General features: G+C 48.2%; 1 protein-coding gene across 1 annotated transcript; it reads left to right on the top strand.

The window, feature by feature from the left end:
* The first annotated feature begins 3,617 nt into the window (after positions 1-3,617).
* On the top strand, positions 3,618-16,920 carry hhipl2 (HHIP-like 2). Its single transcript, XM_056589779.1, has 10 exons — positions 3,618-3,989; positions 5,432-6,102; positions 6,454-6,597; positions 6,856-7,187; positions 7,475-7,601; positions 8,159-8,304; positions 8,487-8,568; positions 8,974-9,056; positions 9,454-9,926; positions 16,858-16,920. The coding sequence occupies exons 1-10, from the start codon at positions 3,618-3,620 to the stop codon at positions 16,918-16,920; spliced, it is 2,493 nt and encodes an 830-aa protein (XP_056445754.1).
* Positions 16,921-17,428: the final 508 nt, after the last annotated feature.

Here is a 17,428-nt window from a genome sequence, read left to right as displayed (position 1 = left end):
CTGTCCGGTTCCCTTTTAAGTGAAATGCACCAGATGCAACCAATTAACTAATTAAGAAAACCACCTGGCAGGCGAGCTGGTTCGGCACCCTGTGGTCTTCTTGGTAACAGTGAGAGGCTATTTCAGCTCTGTGTTTGATCTTAAATGACCTCCCTCCTTTTAATTAAAGGGATGAGTCTGATTTGACTGATTTAGATTCAAACTTCAAAACGAAAAAAGTCTTCATTCAATTCACCTTACTTTGTGCGGTGTGTGTGTGTGTGTTTGTGTGTGTGTGTGTGTGTGTGTGTGTGTGTGTGTGTGTGTGTGTGTGTGTGTGTGTGTGTGTGTGTGTGTGTGTGTATGTGTGTGTGTGTGTGTGTGTGTGTGTGTGTGTGTGTGTGTGTTTGTTAGTGAGAGTGAGAAGGAAGCTTTCATCAAAGAGACCAGAGAAACTCATTCACTGGTTAAACTGGAGTCATCGCCTTACACCACACACGTTAACACACACACACACACACACACACACACACACACACACACACACACACACACACACACACACACACACACACACACACACACACACACACATGCACACACCATACAGACACACACCATACAGACACACACCATACAGACAAACACCATACAGACACACACAATACATCATATAGATTCACACCATATGCACGCACACACACCACAGATACACACATATAGATTCACACACAATATTGATACACACAACATAGATACAAACCATATGCACACACAAACGACAGATACAAACCATATATATATATACATGCACACACCATAGGTATACACAGATACGAACACACCATAGTTACATACCATATAGATACACACCATAAAGATAAACACACCAAATAGACACTGACCAAAGATTACCTTAATATAGATACAAACATAACCCCCCCCCCCCCCACACACACTGTGTGTGTGGGGGGGCTTTTGGGCGTACGTACACACACACACACACACACACACACACACACACACACACACACACACACACACACACACACACACACACACACACACACTCGCACAGATCTGACTGGGGATAGGATAGGTTAATACGCTTGAGGTGGTAAACTGGTTGTTGTTTATTCTCTTGCCAGAAGGACTATGTCTAACTAGACTAGAGGAATAGGGACACAGCTAAAGAGTCTCACCGCGTCCGCCATCTTGTCGTCACGTGACAGCACTTGAACGTTGGATGTCCATGTCCTACAGCAGGCCTAATCAACTAGCGGCCCGTGGGCCAAATGCGGGCCGTGGGCCAAATGCGGCCCCTCTTAATTTTTTTCTGGCCCGCAAGAGGTTGCATGCAAAAAATAAATAAAATAAAGGAGAAACATAGTTGCATGCAAATCAGGTTTCTGTGTGTAGCCGGTGATACTAGCTAGTATCAGTACCCCACAATCTGCTGCATGAGTGTCTCAGGATGAGCCAAACTAGGCAAACAAGGCAGTGCAATCTTTCTCACTGACTCACTGGCTCAAAATGTCTCATATGTACAGTAGTTCTGTTCCGTGATGATTCAAACAACATTGTTGAAATCTAAATACGTGTCAAAAATATGTGAGAACAAAATCTTTTATTATGATACGATTAAAAGTGAAGAAGGAAGGAATGCGTCTGACAAGTTTATTCTATGTAGTAGTACTATATATATGACGTAAGTTACTCTGTGTGGCCCATGAACCCCCAGTGGTTTTCCTTTTCGGCCCGCTTGTTAAGGAGGTTGAAAAGGCCTGTCCTACAGGCTGCAGCGAGCGCCGCGGGACTACCAGAGACGCGGCGGTGCGCACTGTGGTTGGACTTGGCACGAAGAGGCACCCTGATGACAAAGCAACGCAAGACGCTGTATGCAAATACTCGGGGGGGCAAGCCGGGACAGAGGGTCCATATTACTGCAGATGAAGCGCTCAGTACCGCTGGAATGTTTTATCGCCCAAGCCTATCTATATAATTACTATTTTCGGGTTGCATCGACGGCTGCATTCCTGTCGCCATACGGCCGGATGTACACATTCCCCAAAAAACATCAGTGTATATAACGTTTAAGTAACATTCCGCACTCATTGAACTGTGCTAAAGACACCCTTGGAAGAAACTGAATTGAATTCACGTTAAACCAATTAGGCCTACAACCACTGATGCACTTTGCCGTGATCTTTTCAAGGATGAGGTTGAGTTTACCGTTTATTCAAGTAACGCACAGTCTGGCGAGCGGCTACAGTATGGTCAAAATTATGCTCAGGGAGATTCGAACCACTTGTCCACTGAGCCGCTCCAATTTTCCACGGAGCTAGGGTGTGTGTGTGTGTGTGTGTGTGTGTGTGTGTGTGTGTGTGTGTGTGTGTGTGTGTGTGTGTGTGTGTGTGTGTGCGCGCGCGCGTGCTTGCATATTTATACAGATGGTGTCCCATAATAGATGCCTCAGACGAATACGAAAGATCTTTTGGCCTAATAAGATCTTCAACAATGACCTGTACATGAAAACGAGAAGCCTGCCCTGAGATGGCTATAGGACATGTGTAGAGGATGGAGCAGGACCGCCTCACTAACGTCGCCTTAAGATGGACACCACCAGGCAAAAGAAAACCCGGGAGGCCAAAAACCACCTGGCGCAGAAATATAACAAAAGAGCTGGAACAGGTGAACCTGCCATGGGGAGAGGCCCAACATGCTGCCAGGAACCGAGAGCAATGGAGAGTGCTCGCTGGAGCCTTATGTCCCACAGTTGACCAAGAGGAGTCCTCCTCTAGGAGCAGTGTTTTTCCACAGCACTGAGAGTTGTCCGCCATATCTGGTGATATGATGATGATTATATCTTGGTGATGCTCTGCGTGTTTTAGCTGGCCGTGCCTATGGTATCGTGGAATCCGGTCCTGTAACTGACCTTTTGTTAAGGGGAGGCGAAAGGTGCCATGTTTTGACGCAGGCAACCCTGTGTTCAGCTGATTATGCAAATGTATTATGTGTTAGATAATGTCTCGGTAATATCCAGGACTCCTATCACTACAAGAGCGGGGGGGGGGGGGGGGCTGTGACACTCAACGTTTGGTTGTTATCAGCCTGTGGCCATGACGTGTGGTGCTCAGTTTCCTAATCTATTTGGCCCCTTGTCTGAGGTTACGCCAACTCTGTGAGTGCAACTAAGAATGTGTGTCGGATATCTTCAAAACTTTGAAGTTGAACGTGTTCAGTGAGTCATCAGGGTATAGGATGAGCTGTCCTTGGTCGGAAGCCGTGGAGACAAAGCGCATAAAAGCATGCATGTCAGCACCTTCGAGTCTTACACCATGCCAGGGCGCATGCGTGCGCATCTTGCGTTTAGGTTGTTTGGGTTCGAGACGATGCACACCATGTTAATACAAGTCATCTAATGACCCGCCGATTGACACACACACACACACACACACACACACACACACACACACACACACACACACACACACACACACACACACACACACACACACACACACACACACACACACACACACAGGTGACGACTTTAATACATGCGCACAAACACTCGGTGGAGCGAGATCCAGAAGAGCACATCAGCGCAACACCTTCTCCCGCAGAACGAAGCAAGGATGGAAGGACCGTGGCATGCTTCCGCCCCCCTCCGCTCCGGTGGCGCATTGTGCGTGCTTTTACGCACCGTGGCCAAACCCCAACCCAAAAGGACACCGCATTGTGGCCAACTTGGCGTCTTCCTGATCCTCATATCGGTGATTTCACTCATCCCAGTGGGAAAGGTCTCGTCCCATCCTCAGTGTTTGGACTTCCAACCGCCGTTCAAACCGCCGTTTCACCTGGAGTTCTGCTCCCAGTACGAACTGCTAGGCTGCTGCGACCAGGACGCGGACAACCTCATCGCGGAGAGATACTGGGATATCATCCAGTACCTGGAGGCCGAGGGCTCTGAGCTCTGCGATGACATGTTGAAGGAGGTCATGTGCCAGGTAAGATGGAACTTTTAGACACAAGCACTTTGGTTCTTCAGACGCGATGACATACATACAGCCGGCTCTGGGCATCGTTCCAAGCCTCCTACATGTTTCAACTCCAATACAATTACATAACTATATAACTATATCCGCTATAATTATAAATAGCCTATATATATTTGAAATAATGGTATTACAAGTTATTGCTATGACTTAATAGTGCTCAGATTATAATTCACTTAACCTCTAGAAGACGCGCAGTAGAGATTTGCTTGTGTTATGAACATTTTAACGAGTCACAGCTTTAGATCCTCGTTTTTTCTAAAAAAAAGAACTACTAGACTACTAACTAAAGAATAAGTACATAAGAATACTCTTGCGTTTACTTGCAGCACCTGATCAACCAGACCATCACAGGGGTTAAAATCTGTATCCCATCTTGATGAGCATTATCTATTTATGTGTACATGTGGGTCAAACTTAACTGAAATTTAACTGAATCTGATACTATAGCTCCCGTGTTACATAAAAAAAAAAACATAAAATTTAATCTACAATACAGATAAAATCCTCAATATCATATGTTTTAGGTCACATGGCACCTGAAAAAACATACATTTGGCTACTTTAATAATTATGATGGGGTTCTCTACTGTATTTAAGGCCACAAACTTGGCCACAAACTAACTGCAGAGAAGTTAAAGTGAGTCTCAGGTGGAAATAGGCTGAGAACTGCTGAGCTAGACCAATAAGTCACTCAACAGGGGGAGGACATGTTTGGTGGCTATATTATAGGGTAGGACGTTACCTAGACGTCTGGCTCTGCAGTACTTCGCAGGCCAATTTACCTGTGACATAGACCTTGGGTTGGTATTCCTGGTTGCAGGGGCGGTATTGGGCACGGGCAAACAAGGCAGCCATTTTTCATAACACGTGGTGGGCGGCACGAGCACTTAAGAAAAAAAAAAAAATTGCGCTGCAAAGCCGTTTTCTTTGATTTTTCGAATCACTTTGTGGGGAATTGGCATATTGGCGTCCCCTCCGGCTGCAGGTGCCCCTGCCCACTGAGAAGGTGCCATGCATAGAAGCTGTGTGAGAAGGGGAGACAGGGCGAGACCTCGCGGGGGACAGGGACTAACCCCCACCCCCCCCTGGGGCGCTCGCCCGGGATGTAATTCAACGTAGAACACACCAACACTATGCACCTCCAAACACCAACTACGATCGGGTCTGACGTGGTCTTCACGTGACTCTGTGGAAAGGAAAGGTTCTGGAAGGTTCTGGAAAGTTCTTGAAGGTTATGGAATGTTCTGGAAAGTTCCGGAAAGGTTCTTGACGTTTCTAGAAGGGTCTGGAAGGTTCTGGAAGATCCTTGAGCGTTCATGAAGGTTCTGTAAGGTTCTGTCCTGTTGGAAGGGTTGCAGCTGTGACCCCTGGTCTCCCCCCCCCCCCCCAAGGAGTGCTCCCCCTACGCGGCCCACCTCTACGACGCGGAGGACCCCTACACCCCCGTCCGGGAGATCCCGGGCCTGTGCCCCTCCTACTGCTCCCGGTTCCACGGCCGCTGCGCCCACGCGGTCGGCCTGCTGACCGACGACCGCCGCCTGCTGGACGCCAGCGCCCGGGGCGCCGCCGCCTTCTGCCGGGCCGCCGGCCTCTCGGACCGGGACTACTGCTACCCCGACGTCCTCGCCGGGCTCCGGCCGGGCGTGGCCCCGGGGCCCGTGGCGGCGGCGGCGGGGGCGGGGGCCATGGCGGCCGGGTGTCTGCAGCTGTGTCTGGCGGAGGCGGCCAACGGGCTGCGGAACCCGGTGCTGATGCTGCACAGCGGCGACGGGACGGGGCGCCTGTTCGTGGCCGAGCAGGTGGGCTTCGTCTGGGTGCTGCTGCCGGACGGCGCCCGGCTGGAGCGGCCCTTCCTGGACCTGAGCGGCGCGGTGCTGACCACGCCCTGGCTGGGCGACGAGCGGGGCTTCCTGGGCATGGCGTTCCACCCGCGGTACCGCGACAACGGGCGCTTCTTCGTGTACTACTCGGTGCTGGCCGGCGGCCGGCTGGAGCGCGTGCGCGTCAGCGAGATGAGGGTGTCGGAGCGCGACCAGAACGTGGCCGACCCCGGCTCTGAGAGGTGGGGGCGTGGGAAGGTCTCGTCCGCCTGTGTACATTCAGTCACTTTATTATTTAACACTGTATTATTATGTAAGAAAATATTCGTGGGTAAAGGTTAATCGTCTCAATTATGTAACAAATTTCAATATATTGGTTTATTTTACTCATCTGGGTCTGTGGCCCCAAAAGTACGTCCACAGGGGAGTTACTGCGTGACGTTAGGGAGAACCCTGCGGAACAGGGGGTGTCTTGGGAGAAGGCCATACAGTGGGTCATTAACGCCTCAGGTCTCCTCAGGGTGATCCTGGAGATCAGCCTGGAGAGATGGCCATACAGCGGGTCATTGTAGCCTTGGTCCCTGTCTCCCCAGGGTGATCCTGGAGATCGACGAGCCGGCAGCCAACCACAACGGGGGCCAGATCATGTTCGGTCTGGACGGGTTCCTCTACGTCTTCACCGGGGATGGAGGCAGGGGCGGGGATCCGTTCGGGAGGCACGGAAACGCGCAGAACAAGTGAGTCACAGCTCAGGTTGGGGAGCCTTCAGCTGAGAATGCTCTCTCCTAATGGTTCCCAAAGAGAATTACGTTCCGAAAAACTGTAAACATTGTTATTAAGCATTAAAAAAAAATATTCTGAGGAAGATTTGAGAGAATTTTGAAAAAGTGTTGAGTACGTTTTCTGAAAGTGTTTTAAAGTTATAGAAATGTCCTGAAACTGTTTCTTTATCGGAACGTCTTGCCCTAAAACTTGATTCTTCCGGCCGGACTCAGGAGCGCTTTATTGGGTAAAGTCCTTCGTATCGACGTGGACGGAACGGACACCAGTGGGCGGGGATACCGGGTCCCGCCCGACAACCCCTTCCTGGGCGAGGCTGGCGCCCGTCCGGAGGTGTACGCCTACGGGGTGCGCAACATGTGGCGCTGTTCGATGGACCGCGGGGACCCCGCCGACGGCCACGGCCGCGGCCGGATCTTCTGCGGTGACGTGGGCCAGAACCGCTACGAGGAGATCGACGTCATCGAGCGTGGCGCTAACTACGGGTGGCGCGCCAAGGAGGGCTTTGAATGCTACGACCGTGAACTCTGCCACAACCCCTCCCTCAGTGAGTAGAGGGCTCGGGATTGGTCAGTTGGAAGGTCTGACCGGACTGTCTGATTGGATAGAGGGAAGAGACCATTTTTCTGTGTGTGTCACAAAGTTGTACATTTTCACGACCTTAAATTCATATAATGTTATCAATCTTATCTTATTTTAATGTAAATAATTATTTTAATGCCTAAAATAACCAACCTACAATATTTTAACAAGGCCATATTGTTTGGTTGTTTGTCGGTTGGTTCCCGTTGGTGCTGGAGACCGTCTCTAACCACTGACTCCTCCCCTCCAAAGGGGATGTCCCGCCCATATTTGCGTACGACCACAGCGTTGGCAAGTCGGTGACGGGCGGGTACGTGTACCGAGGCTGTGAGTCGCCCAACCTCAACGGCCTCTACCTGTTCGGAGACTACATGAGCGGGTAGGCGTGAGAACCTCCTTCCTGAGCGTTCAGTAGATCATCAACTGTTAACGCTGCCGGTCGCCCAGTGTTGGGCCGAGAGAAAGCCGTCTGAGAGTCATTTCAGACTTTTACAATGATGTATCATGTAATGTCAACAGACGCATTGGTTTTATATTGTACCAAATATTGTTTTGTTTTTGATTTTCTTTTGAGGAACATGGTTTGTCGTCCCATCTAAAATGGTTACAACGATGATGTTCTGTGAGGTACTGGGATGTTGAAATGCTGTTTATTCTAAATGAATGACTTGTTTTAGTCAATGAAAGTGCATTACAGACCTCAACGCACTCTTGAGGACCGATCTTCTCATTGTAGTCTATCTAAAAAAGATTTTGTATCTCAATTTCTCTTTCTGGTTAAATAAAGGATAACTACAAATAAATAAAAAACATGAAAATATCAAAAATGTCACCTCTGTAACCGCCTGAACTTACAAGGGACCCATACGTCCTAACAAGAACAAGAGGGTATATGTACCGACGATAACGATAACCCAGATGACCTGGGTCCCCCAGGAAGCTGATGGCTCTGCAGGAGGAGCGGTCCACGGGCCGCTGGACAGAGAGGAGCGTCTGCATGGGGCACAGCAGCACCTGCTCCTTCCCAGGGCTCATCAACCACTACCACAAGTTCATCATCTCCTTTGCGGAGGACGAAGCTGGTAACCACCTCTTGACTCAAAGATACACTTATTTCACACAGAATAGGATAAATAAAATGGGTTTGATTGATAACATATTTTCAGTCCAAGTTGAGTGTGCTGATAATTGGACAGCAGAGGATATGGTGATGTTTTGTTAAAAAGTGTCTTTCTATGCTGATGATACTCTACTGTTTCTACAGGGGAGCTGTATTTCCTCGCCACTTCCTACCCCAGCACCAATTCTCCATCTGGGGCGGTCTTCAAGTTTGTGGATCCGTCCAGGTGAGGTTTTATCACCATCCAGGTGAGGTGTCTGGTATCCATACGGCCCCACCAACTGGCCTTAAGTACTCGAGGAATTATATAGGTTTATTCATTGATACATCTGTATCTGTATAGATTCTGAATTTTGGTCATTTCTCAAAGGGCTTCAGTGGCCAATGAAACCAGGAAAAATAGCACACATTTCTCGTCTGTGTTTGGATATGATCAACAAGTGATGTCTTCTTATAAAGTATCAGCCACAAATCTAATGTTTAGGTCACTCAATAGTTATGGTACCAAAGAAATGGAAGATACCAAATCTGCAGCTTAAGTTCCTAATTGTACACTGCAGTTTGAACTGAAAAAAAAACGTGGACTGATCAGGCTTTTTTGTCACTCCTGTTTGATTGGTCATGTCTGCAGGAGAGCTCCGCCTGGGAAGTGCCAACAGAAGCTACTCCCAGTCAAAGTGAATGGCAAGAAGTTTGCCTTCGTTCCCAAGGAAGGTACGCCTCCCCCACCTCATTACCCGGCCACTTGCTTGTTGCTCCAGGCCACTCCGGACACATACCCTGAATGTTCTGGTCCCGATCGACAGAACGGGAATAATCTTTTAAAAGAGCCATTTTTTGTGCAGTCTTCAGAAAGTCAAACCTTTTGGCATTAATTGAATGTGTGTTCCACTGCAAAACTGTTAAACATTACTGAGGGCCATCTTTCTTTTTTAACATCAGACGTAGTTTTAAAATGCAACCAAACTAAAATGAATGAATTTTAAAGCATTTCGATATTTTTTCCGTAACATGTATAACCCATAAAGTACGGAAAAATCGTTCTATATAGTTTAACGTGGAGCGCCAACAAAGCTCCGTCTGACCAACAACACGTGTGTGTCTTTTTCAGCAACTCTGTTGGACGCCGGGGTGAAGCCCACACGACCTCCGCCGAAAAAAATTAAATTCGGCACCAAGCCTCCACCTCCAAGAACTACCAAACCTGCCTCCACCCCCACCCAACCACCAGCTACTAGCACTGCCAAACCTACGTCCACAAGAACTCCCAACCCCACTACAAAAACCTCCACCCTCACCCACTCCCCGGCCCCAAGCTCTGTCGAACCCACCTCCACCCCAACCCCCACCAAGGCCCCAAGCTCTGCCGAACCCAACTCCACCCCAACCCCCACCCAGTCCCAATCCTTAAGCCCTGCCGAACCCACCTTCACCCCCTCCCAGTCCCCGGCCCTAAGCCCTCCTGAGCCCACCTCCACCTCCACCTCCACTCAGTCCCTGGCCCCAAGCTCTGTCAAACCCACCTCCACTTCCACCACCACCCAGTTTCAATCCCTAAACTCCCCCACTGTCGTCATGTGGCCTGTGAGCGCTTCTTTGGTTAGCATACCAACAAAGGGCCCTTTAAAGACAAGAGCCAAGTCCAAGAAGGGGAGAAATCGAAAAAGAAAGAACAGAAAAAACTCACGGTCAAAGATTAGAAGAACCAACCGGTGACAGAAACAGCCAAGGCGAAAGGCCAAAGAAGACTTGTTTGCGACCAAAAGACAACAAAGTCCATCGGCAAGATTTTACTTCAAATAGTCGAGCAAAAGTTTCACACGATCAAGGTGGACATAAACTCAGGGGAACTTTGTGAAGCAAAATGTAAGCAGAGATTCTGAGACCCTTTCCAATATAAGCGGGACGACGTTGTTGAGAACTTCAAAATACAGAGGCAAACACCGGAAGTCTAGTATACCCGATCAGCTTTTCCTTAAAACTCCTTTCCATTTAAGTAAATATAGCTTTCGGATATTTCTTTACCTTGACATGCAATCAGTGTTTGCCATCCATGTTTTCCGATGAAAATCCAACGTTGCCTTGGGCTTCAGTGGATGGAATTCTGTCTAATTACATGTACCCTATTTTGGAACACGCTATGATGCGACCCATTTGGGACGTCATAAAGTCATTGACACGAGGTAATCACTGGTCCCTGGGTGTTTGAAGGTGTTTCATATACAGCCAGGGGATACAAATAGCGGTTGTTAAATTTGGCTTTTTAAAGGCTTTCAATTACATGCAGGCAGAGCTCCGAAATGACTCTAACTAACTAACACTAACTGACTCTGTTACATCACTAAGCATGTGATATAAATAAACATATGTGGACTGATAATTGCTATATTGTGTGTGTGTGTGTGTGTGTGTGTGTGTGTGTGTGTGTGTGTGTGTGTGTGTGTGTGTGTGTGTGTGTGTGTGTGTGTGTGTGTGTGTGTGTGTGTGTGTGTGCGTGTGTGTGTGTGTGTGTGTGTGTATGTGTGTGTGTTAGTGTGTCTGTTTGTGTGTACAAGAGACTCTTGGCTGTTCAACTTCAAGCTCAACGCAAACATTTAATTTCCTGTGTTTTCGATACTTCACAAAGTACATATCTGGAGACTAAATCCCTCAGTATTCAAAGTCTAACCCGTACCTGCTCCATAATGACCGGTCTGTCACTGTCTAACCCCTGCACCTTAACGACCTATCTCTGTACTGTCTAACCCCTACCTGCTCCTTGCAACCTGTCTCTCACTGTCTAACCCCTACCTGCTCCTTAACGACCTGGCTCACTGTCTCACCCCTACCTGTTCCTTTGTGACCGGTCTCTGTACTGTGTAGCCCTATACCTGCTCCATAACGACCTGTCTCTGTAGTCACTGTGTAGCCCCTACCTTACCTCAAATTCACGATCATTCACTTTGGATACACCTGTCCATTAAAGGCACCCAGTGCAACTTTATGTAAACATTCAATGAAAAATAAACATTCAATTTCTAGTCTTTTTTACACGTAGTAAGTTTCAATAACTCCATACCATTACATATCGACATTCAAGGAGCAAAGATGAGACGTCGCTGTGTGGTGAGAACTGATAGAAAATCGTAAACAACAACAATCGCCGGTGGGGAGAAGCCATTTTTCCATTGACTGGAAGCCTGCTTTATTTATTGTAGGCTACAAAAAATAAAGAAAATGGCGGCATTGTTGTTGTTATCGATTTTCTATTAGTTCTCACCACACAACGACGTCTCATCTTTGCTGCTTGAATGTCGGTATGTAATGGTATGGAGTTATTGAAACTTACTACGTGTAAAAAAGACTAGAAATTGAATTTTTATTTTTAAGCCTCGAAAGTTGCACTGGGTGCCTTTAAAACAACACATCAGGCGATTAACGCCTGGTAGAAGGAGGGTGCTTGCAATGAAGACGCATAAACTCTATTTTAAAAATAAATGCATTAAAAGACATTTGAAGAATGAAACAGACGATCACACCAAACACAAACAAACAAGACAAATTAGGATTTCATTTTTGGTTTTAACCCTATCAAAATGGACCCGTGATGTCATAACCCCGTGGAAGTAGGCATGCACCCCCCCCCCCCCCCCCTAGTGGTGGCGTCCCGAACCCGCAGGTGGGGACCAGCCAATCAGTTCTCTTTCTGTAGCCATGGAGATAATTACACCAACGCGTCTCCAGACGGTTGTTCAGCTTTACTGTGGGCCCCAGGGGCCACTCGTTTGGATTCAATTGTTGGTGCTTATCTTTCCCCTCAAATTACCCTTCTTACAAAAGGACCTCTCGCTGAACTGCCACTTTTTAGGTCCCCGCTGGTTCTAAGATTGGATGTTTTGCTAGCTTTTGTTTGAAGACTAGCTACTAACCGTGTGTAGTCCTATAAATTGCACGGTGTCACCAATGCTTCAAAAGGTTGGATGTGTATGATGTGCTATTATCATGAATGTAGGCCTGTTGTCTTATCTTACAACTCTTCCTCCTTTAAAAGTGAAGAAAATACAATAACCTTTAGCTGCCACCTAGTGGCTGATCTTGTACGCGACATCTCCAATCTGCAATATTCCCGTCTTCTTGATGATGAAAAGCTGTCCAAACAACGGCGCAGCTTTGTAGATTTTCCTCTCAGGTGGCTTGCACTAGCGAAATCTGGAGAAACCGAGTGATGAATGAAACCGAATTTGTCTCTCAAATGCTCAAAAAAATTGGATTTGACATTCAGCCTTTAGGATCAGAAAATTCTGATCAATGTGTGTGTCCATTGCGCTGTTGCGGTGCCAACGCCGTTGTAAAAAAAAAATGAAAAAGCCTTTAGTTTAAAAATATACTAGTAGGTTGACCTTTTAACTCCGAGATCATTTACATACAAATAAACAGGTTGCTTTGAGAGAGCATGCTACCAAGAGGATTCTCAGGTGAATTCAATTTGAAAGTCATAGCATCATCCGCCTCATTTAGCCAGTAGAGGGCAGCCAACAATCACATCCGGCTTTATGAGTCCTCGCCCCTTTGAGCGTTTGCAGCGGCTCCTTCCCGTTTATCACACCCGAGGCTGGGTCGATGGTGGTTGACATGCACCTGCAACCAGAGGATATCAGATATTCAATTCAAAGGTGTGAAAATGTTGAAAAGGCATAGGCGTTACACTGTGTGTGATTCTCTCATCGCACATCGATTTTCCTACATAAGAAGATTTGTCGATGTTTTGTGCTTAAAGAACACATACTTTGTACCGATAACGAGAGACACATATAAATGGACTTTATCAGAAAAATATGTTTTGAACCTAACACAGTATTTTAAGTAAACTGAAAAAAAATATATGTATAAAGTGTTTGAGGGTAGTAGAAGAGACCTTTTCCCTGATCTCATACCCCTCCCTGCCGGATCCCGTTCTCTGACCCCCTCTTTTATTTCATTTCAGTAAAGAAGTTGAATCAGTACTCCTACCTTTCCCAGAGTCTTCTGGTATAGTGAACTTCTACCTGAGTCAAGAACGTGTGTACGTTTGCCCCCCCTGACGTCGGCTCTGTACTCATGTCCGTGACTGAACTGGTGAACGTTGAGGCCCGGTGACACCAGGGTATCCTGAAAAGGAGTAAAAAGGAGGAGGAGGAGGAGGAGGAGGAGGAGGAGGAGGAGGAGGAGGAGGAGGAGGAGGAGGAGGAGTCCTCCCATCGTTTAGGGTCACTGGGTCCAGCTGGGGACACTCGTGCCTACGGGGGTACGGGAAGAGGTCCAGGGGTACGTGTAGAGATTTAGAGGACGTGCAGATATTTAAAAAACGGATCAATGCATTTAAATAAGGTCAAGACCAGGAAATAGAAGCAGGCCTTGCTTCCTCCATTTCTAAACACATATGTCTCCACAATAATAACAATAACTTATTAATAATAATAATAATAATAATAGTAATGCTGTGCTGCTATTGGGGGGGAGGGGGAGGGGGGGGGGGGCTATGGTTAGTCAACGCTGCCCTCCGGCTATAGCAGCAGCAGCATCAGAAGTCTCACTCCACGCAGCTCACCAAACGAACCACCTACACCTACCCCCCCCGCCCCCCCCCCGGCGGGCGTGTCCGGATCTCCCGGCCGCCCGCGGCTCACCGGAGGCAGGCAGGTGACGTGATGGCGTGGGCTGACCTTCGGGAGGAAACTATTCCTGTCTTTGACACGGACGGTGGGCGCCGGGGCCACAGACGCCCGGGACAGCAGCTGCCAAAGCCACAGGCAGGCCGTAAGAGGACTGGATGCTCCTTCTGTCGCGGCACTGCGCTTATAGGACGCTGCAGGCGCGTGGCCGGGCGCGGCGCCAGTCCTTTGCTGGCATGGCGGCGATGTTGAGATGGCGTGAGTTTTTCTGATAACGAGGCACAACCTGGGAATAAGACACGACGGGGCCGAGAAGAGGAGGAGGAGGAGGAGGAGGACGAGGAAGACCACGAGGAGAGTGCAGAAGGAGATGCACGGACAAACGACAGACAACTGTAGCACCGTGTTGGGATAGGCAGTGAGCATAACTAGAAATACACATCTCTGCTTCTGCAACTTGTTGTTTCTTTATGACGTCCATGTTTGTCTCTTGTCTTACACAGGCCTCCCGTCACATCCTACTACATCAAAAACGTACATCAAAACCCCACCCTGATACTTACAATTAACCATGACACAAATCCTGGTTTGATAGGTCATTTATTCTCACACACACACACACACACACACACACATATTTTACATCACCATAGATACATTCGGTGATGAATTGATCTAGACACATTCAGGATTCAAGTAAGTAGGGCTTCAATGATTAGTCGATGAATCGATTAAAGCTGCATAGGTAAGATTCGAGAGTTGTTAAGAGAGAGAGAGAGCAGACTAGGGCGGAAGAGGACACGACTATGAAAGAAAACCACCAAAGAACCCCCCCTCCCTCTGTACGTTTCTCGACCATCTCAACCTTGTCTTGCATTGATTGACAGGCAAGGTGTATTCCCCGAACTCATCAGGGACGAGATGGCCTGATTGGTCAGAAATGAGGCGGGAGCTATCCAAAATGTTCTTAGGTCCACACAGAGGCCGGGGCAGTCCATTCAGAACAGATATTCTCACATAGCACCTCACTCATTCATAGCTGACGGGTGGCTAGACCATTTCTAATAAATGACACTCAAATAATAGCTCTTAAATCTTACCAACAGCCCCTTTAAGCAAGAGACAGAACACTTTTCGATTGCAATTCTGCTCATCATTTGAATCATTCATCAAGTAAGAATACCAAACAGCTGCTGCCTAATGCTTCGTTGATTCAAACATTAGCTTGGACTATTTGGTTGAAAAGTCAAACCAGTAATCTGATTAAACAACCCTGCCATGGTATTTAGAGTCTTTATGACAACATTCCCCTTTTAGTAAAGTGTACAGAACTCTATTGGCAGGCGCTCACCAGCATCTGAGCGGGGGCCAAGCGCGTTACGCGACAGTCATTAAAAATAGCCGAGAGAAAACGCAGAACTTAATGTCGCCGCTCCGCGATCGACTCATCTGAGACCCTGGCCCCTGCAACGTGTTCGGAGGATCAGCGTGTTTCTGTCTGGTCGCCATGACGCGGGATTAACCTGGATTGTGTCGGAAAGGGGTCAGAGCCATTAGAAGATAACCGACCTGCCACGCTTTGACCCACATCTGGAGCCGCTCTGAGGATGACTCACGGCCCAGGAAACAGAGGCACTGTGGGGGGGCTTTGATGGGCGTCACACGAGGGACTCGGCAGAGCTCCAGGTGGCACAACAGGTCCGGAGGAACCAAACAGAACACAGTGATACGAATAGAACCCATCTGTGGTCATCTGTTCAGTCCGGTGGCTCAGGCCAACGGTGACAGACGCGGAAGTGAGCGTTTCTCGCTGGAGACCGGCCCAGTTTATGGACATGATTCCAAAACGGGTCCGTAGGAAAGCTACTGCTATGAATGGATGGGATCAGCCCTTTGTGAGTGAGTTTAGGGGAGGAGGGACATACATGGTCTCCTCTGTCCCTACAGCTGTTGGTGTCTCAAAGAACCATCAGGTGGATGAATCGGTTGGAACCGTCTCACCTGCCGTCACTAGAACAACTTTCCCCAATATGATTCTCAACACAACTTCCCTTAAATTCAGCCGAAAAATAATTGACGAAAGAGCCTGCCACGATGTTAACAAGGCAGTACAAGGCACCTCAAGGTTGTTGTGCACAACCTTGAGGTGACTGACGCACAATGATTCAAATTAAGTAGGATTTTATTGACATTGTTTACATCCGTGGCAGGCCGGCTACTGCTAAATGCTCTTCTTCAGCCAAATCTGTACAAGGAAGTAATTTCATCAAATGACATTGGTAACAGATGTTTTAGTGAAGCCAGGAAAGACGGTTATGATGGTTTGATCACCCAGACCGGTAATGTCCTTCAAACTGCAAATAGCACTTAATCTGCTTTTACTAAATTGAGTTGCTTTTCGCACACCCTGTTGTTCCACTGCTCGGTGACCTCCTGTCCTCCTGACTACCTCTGTACTGAATCGTGTGGTTGGGGTGGTTGTGGTCCGTCTGTATTCATGTCTGAGACCCAGTCTGCAAACCAACGTTCCCGTAAGGAGACAATAAGCTAACCCTCACCTGTTTATCTCTAAGCTAGGCGCTGAAAGACAACACAAGAGCACGAACTTCAAATCCTTCCAATCAGCATAATTGCAATTTCCCCCAAAACAACATGATTTCATTTCCGTGGATTGTCATGGACATTTGAAGCAGGAACACAAAAGGCTGGTCATAGCGGTGAGGTGTCGGTGTCCCGGGGACTTACTGATGCCACAGAGTCACTGCGTTGCCTCTGGTGCCCGGCCAGGCATGTCCACGTGGGGCCGGAGACATCTGTGAAGGCATCTCTTATATCTCCTTGATTGTGAACCGCCATTTTCCATCACACTGAGCTTTTTTGGTTAGGTGGATGAGTGGATGAACCAGGCAGACGCCCGCCCCTCGCGTCTCTCGGTGTGGACGGACTGACCTGTTGCGCGTCATAGTCCAGGGTTCTGATGGTCCCTGGCTGGTGGGTAGGGGGGGACTGAGGGCTGTTGGGTAGGGGACTGGACTGAGGTCTGATGGGAAGGGGACTAAGGTCTAGTGCGTAGGGGCCTCAGGTCTGAGGTCTGGTGGGTAGTGGACTGGTGGGTAGTGGGTAGGGGACTGGACTGAGGTCTGGTGGGTAGGGCTCTGAGGCCTTGGCCCACGCGTGAGGGAGAGATGGGGAAGGGGTTTCGGTGGTTTCAGTGTGGACCGGGATGGCGAGAGTGAACCGTGGAAGAAGATACACGCAAGTTTGTTTCCCTCTCTTCAACCTATTATATATATTTAGTGATTCCAGTTTTATTCTGCAGCAGAAGGCAGGCGGAGGAGAGGGAGGGTAAAGGAGAGGAGGAGGGAGGAGAGGATCAGACCTTCCGAGAGACGATGTCATCGCACCTTCGAAAAAAGCTGTTACTTCCTCCAAATAGTTTCAGGATTAAAGACCGGC

Source organism: Gadus chalcogrammus, chromosome 5 (assembly GCF_026213295.1).
Source record: "Gadus chalcogrammus isolate NIFS_2021 chromosome 5, NIFS_Gcha_1.0, whole genome shotgun sequence".
NCBI classification, from domain to species: domain Eukaryota; kingdom Metazoa; phylum Chordata; class Actinopteri; order Gadiformes; family Gadidae; genus Gadus; species Gadus chalcogrammus.
The sequence above is the reverse complement of the archived record's forward strand: the minus strand, read 5'-3'. Positions and strand labels throughout refer to the sequence as shown.

Coding starts and splice junctions, on each gene's coding strand:
- hhipl2 (XM_056589779.1), top strand. CDS start 3,618: ATGGAAGGACCGTGGCATGCTTCCGCCCCCCTCCGCTCCGGTGGCGCA. Junction 8,569..8,973: donor AAGTTTGTGGATCCGTCCAG/GTGAGGTTTTAT, acceptor TCATGTCTGCAG/GAGAGCTCCGCCTGGGAAGT. Junction 9,057..9,453: donor TGCCTTCGTTCCCAAGGAAG/GTACGCCTCCCC, acceptor TGTCTTTTTCAG/CAACTCTGTTGGACGCCGGG.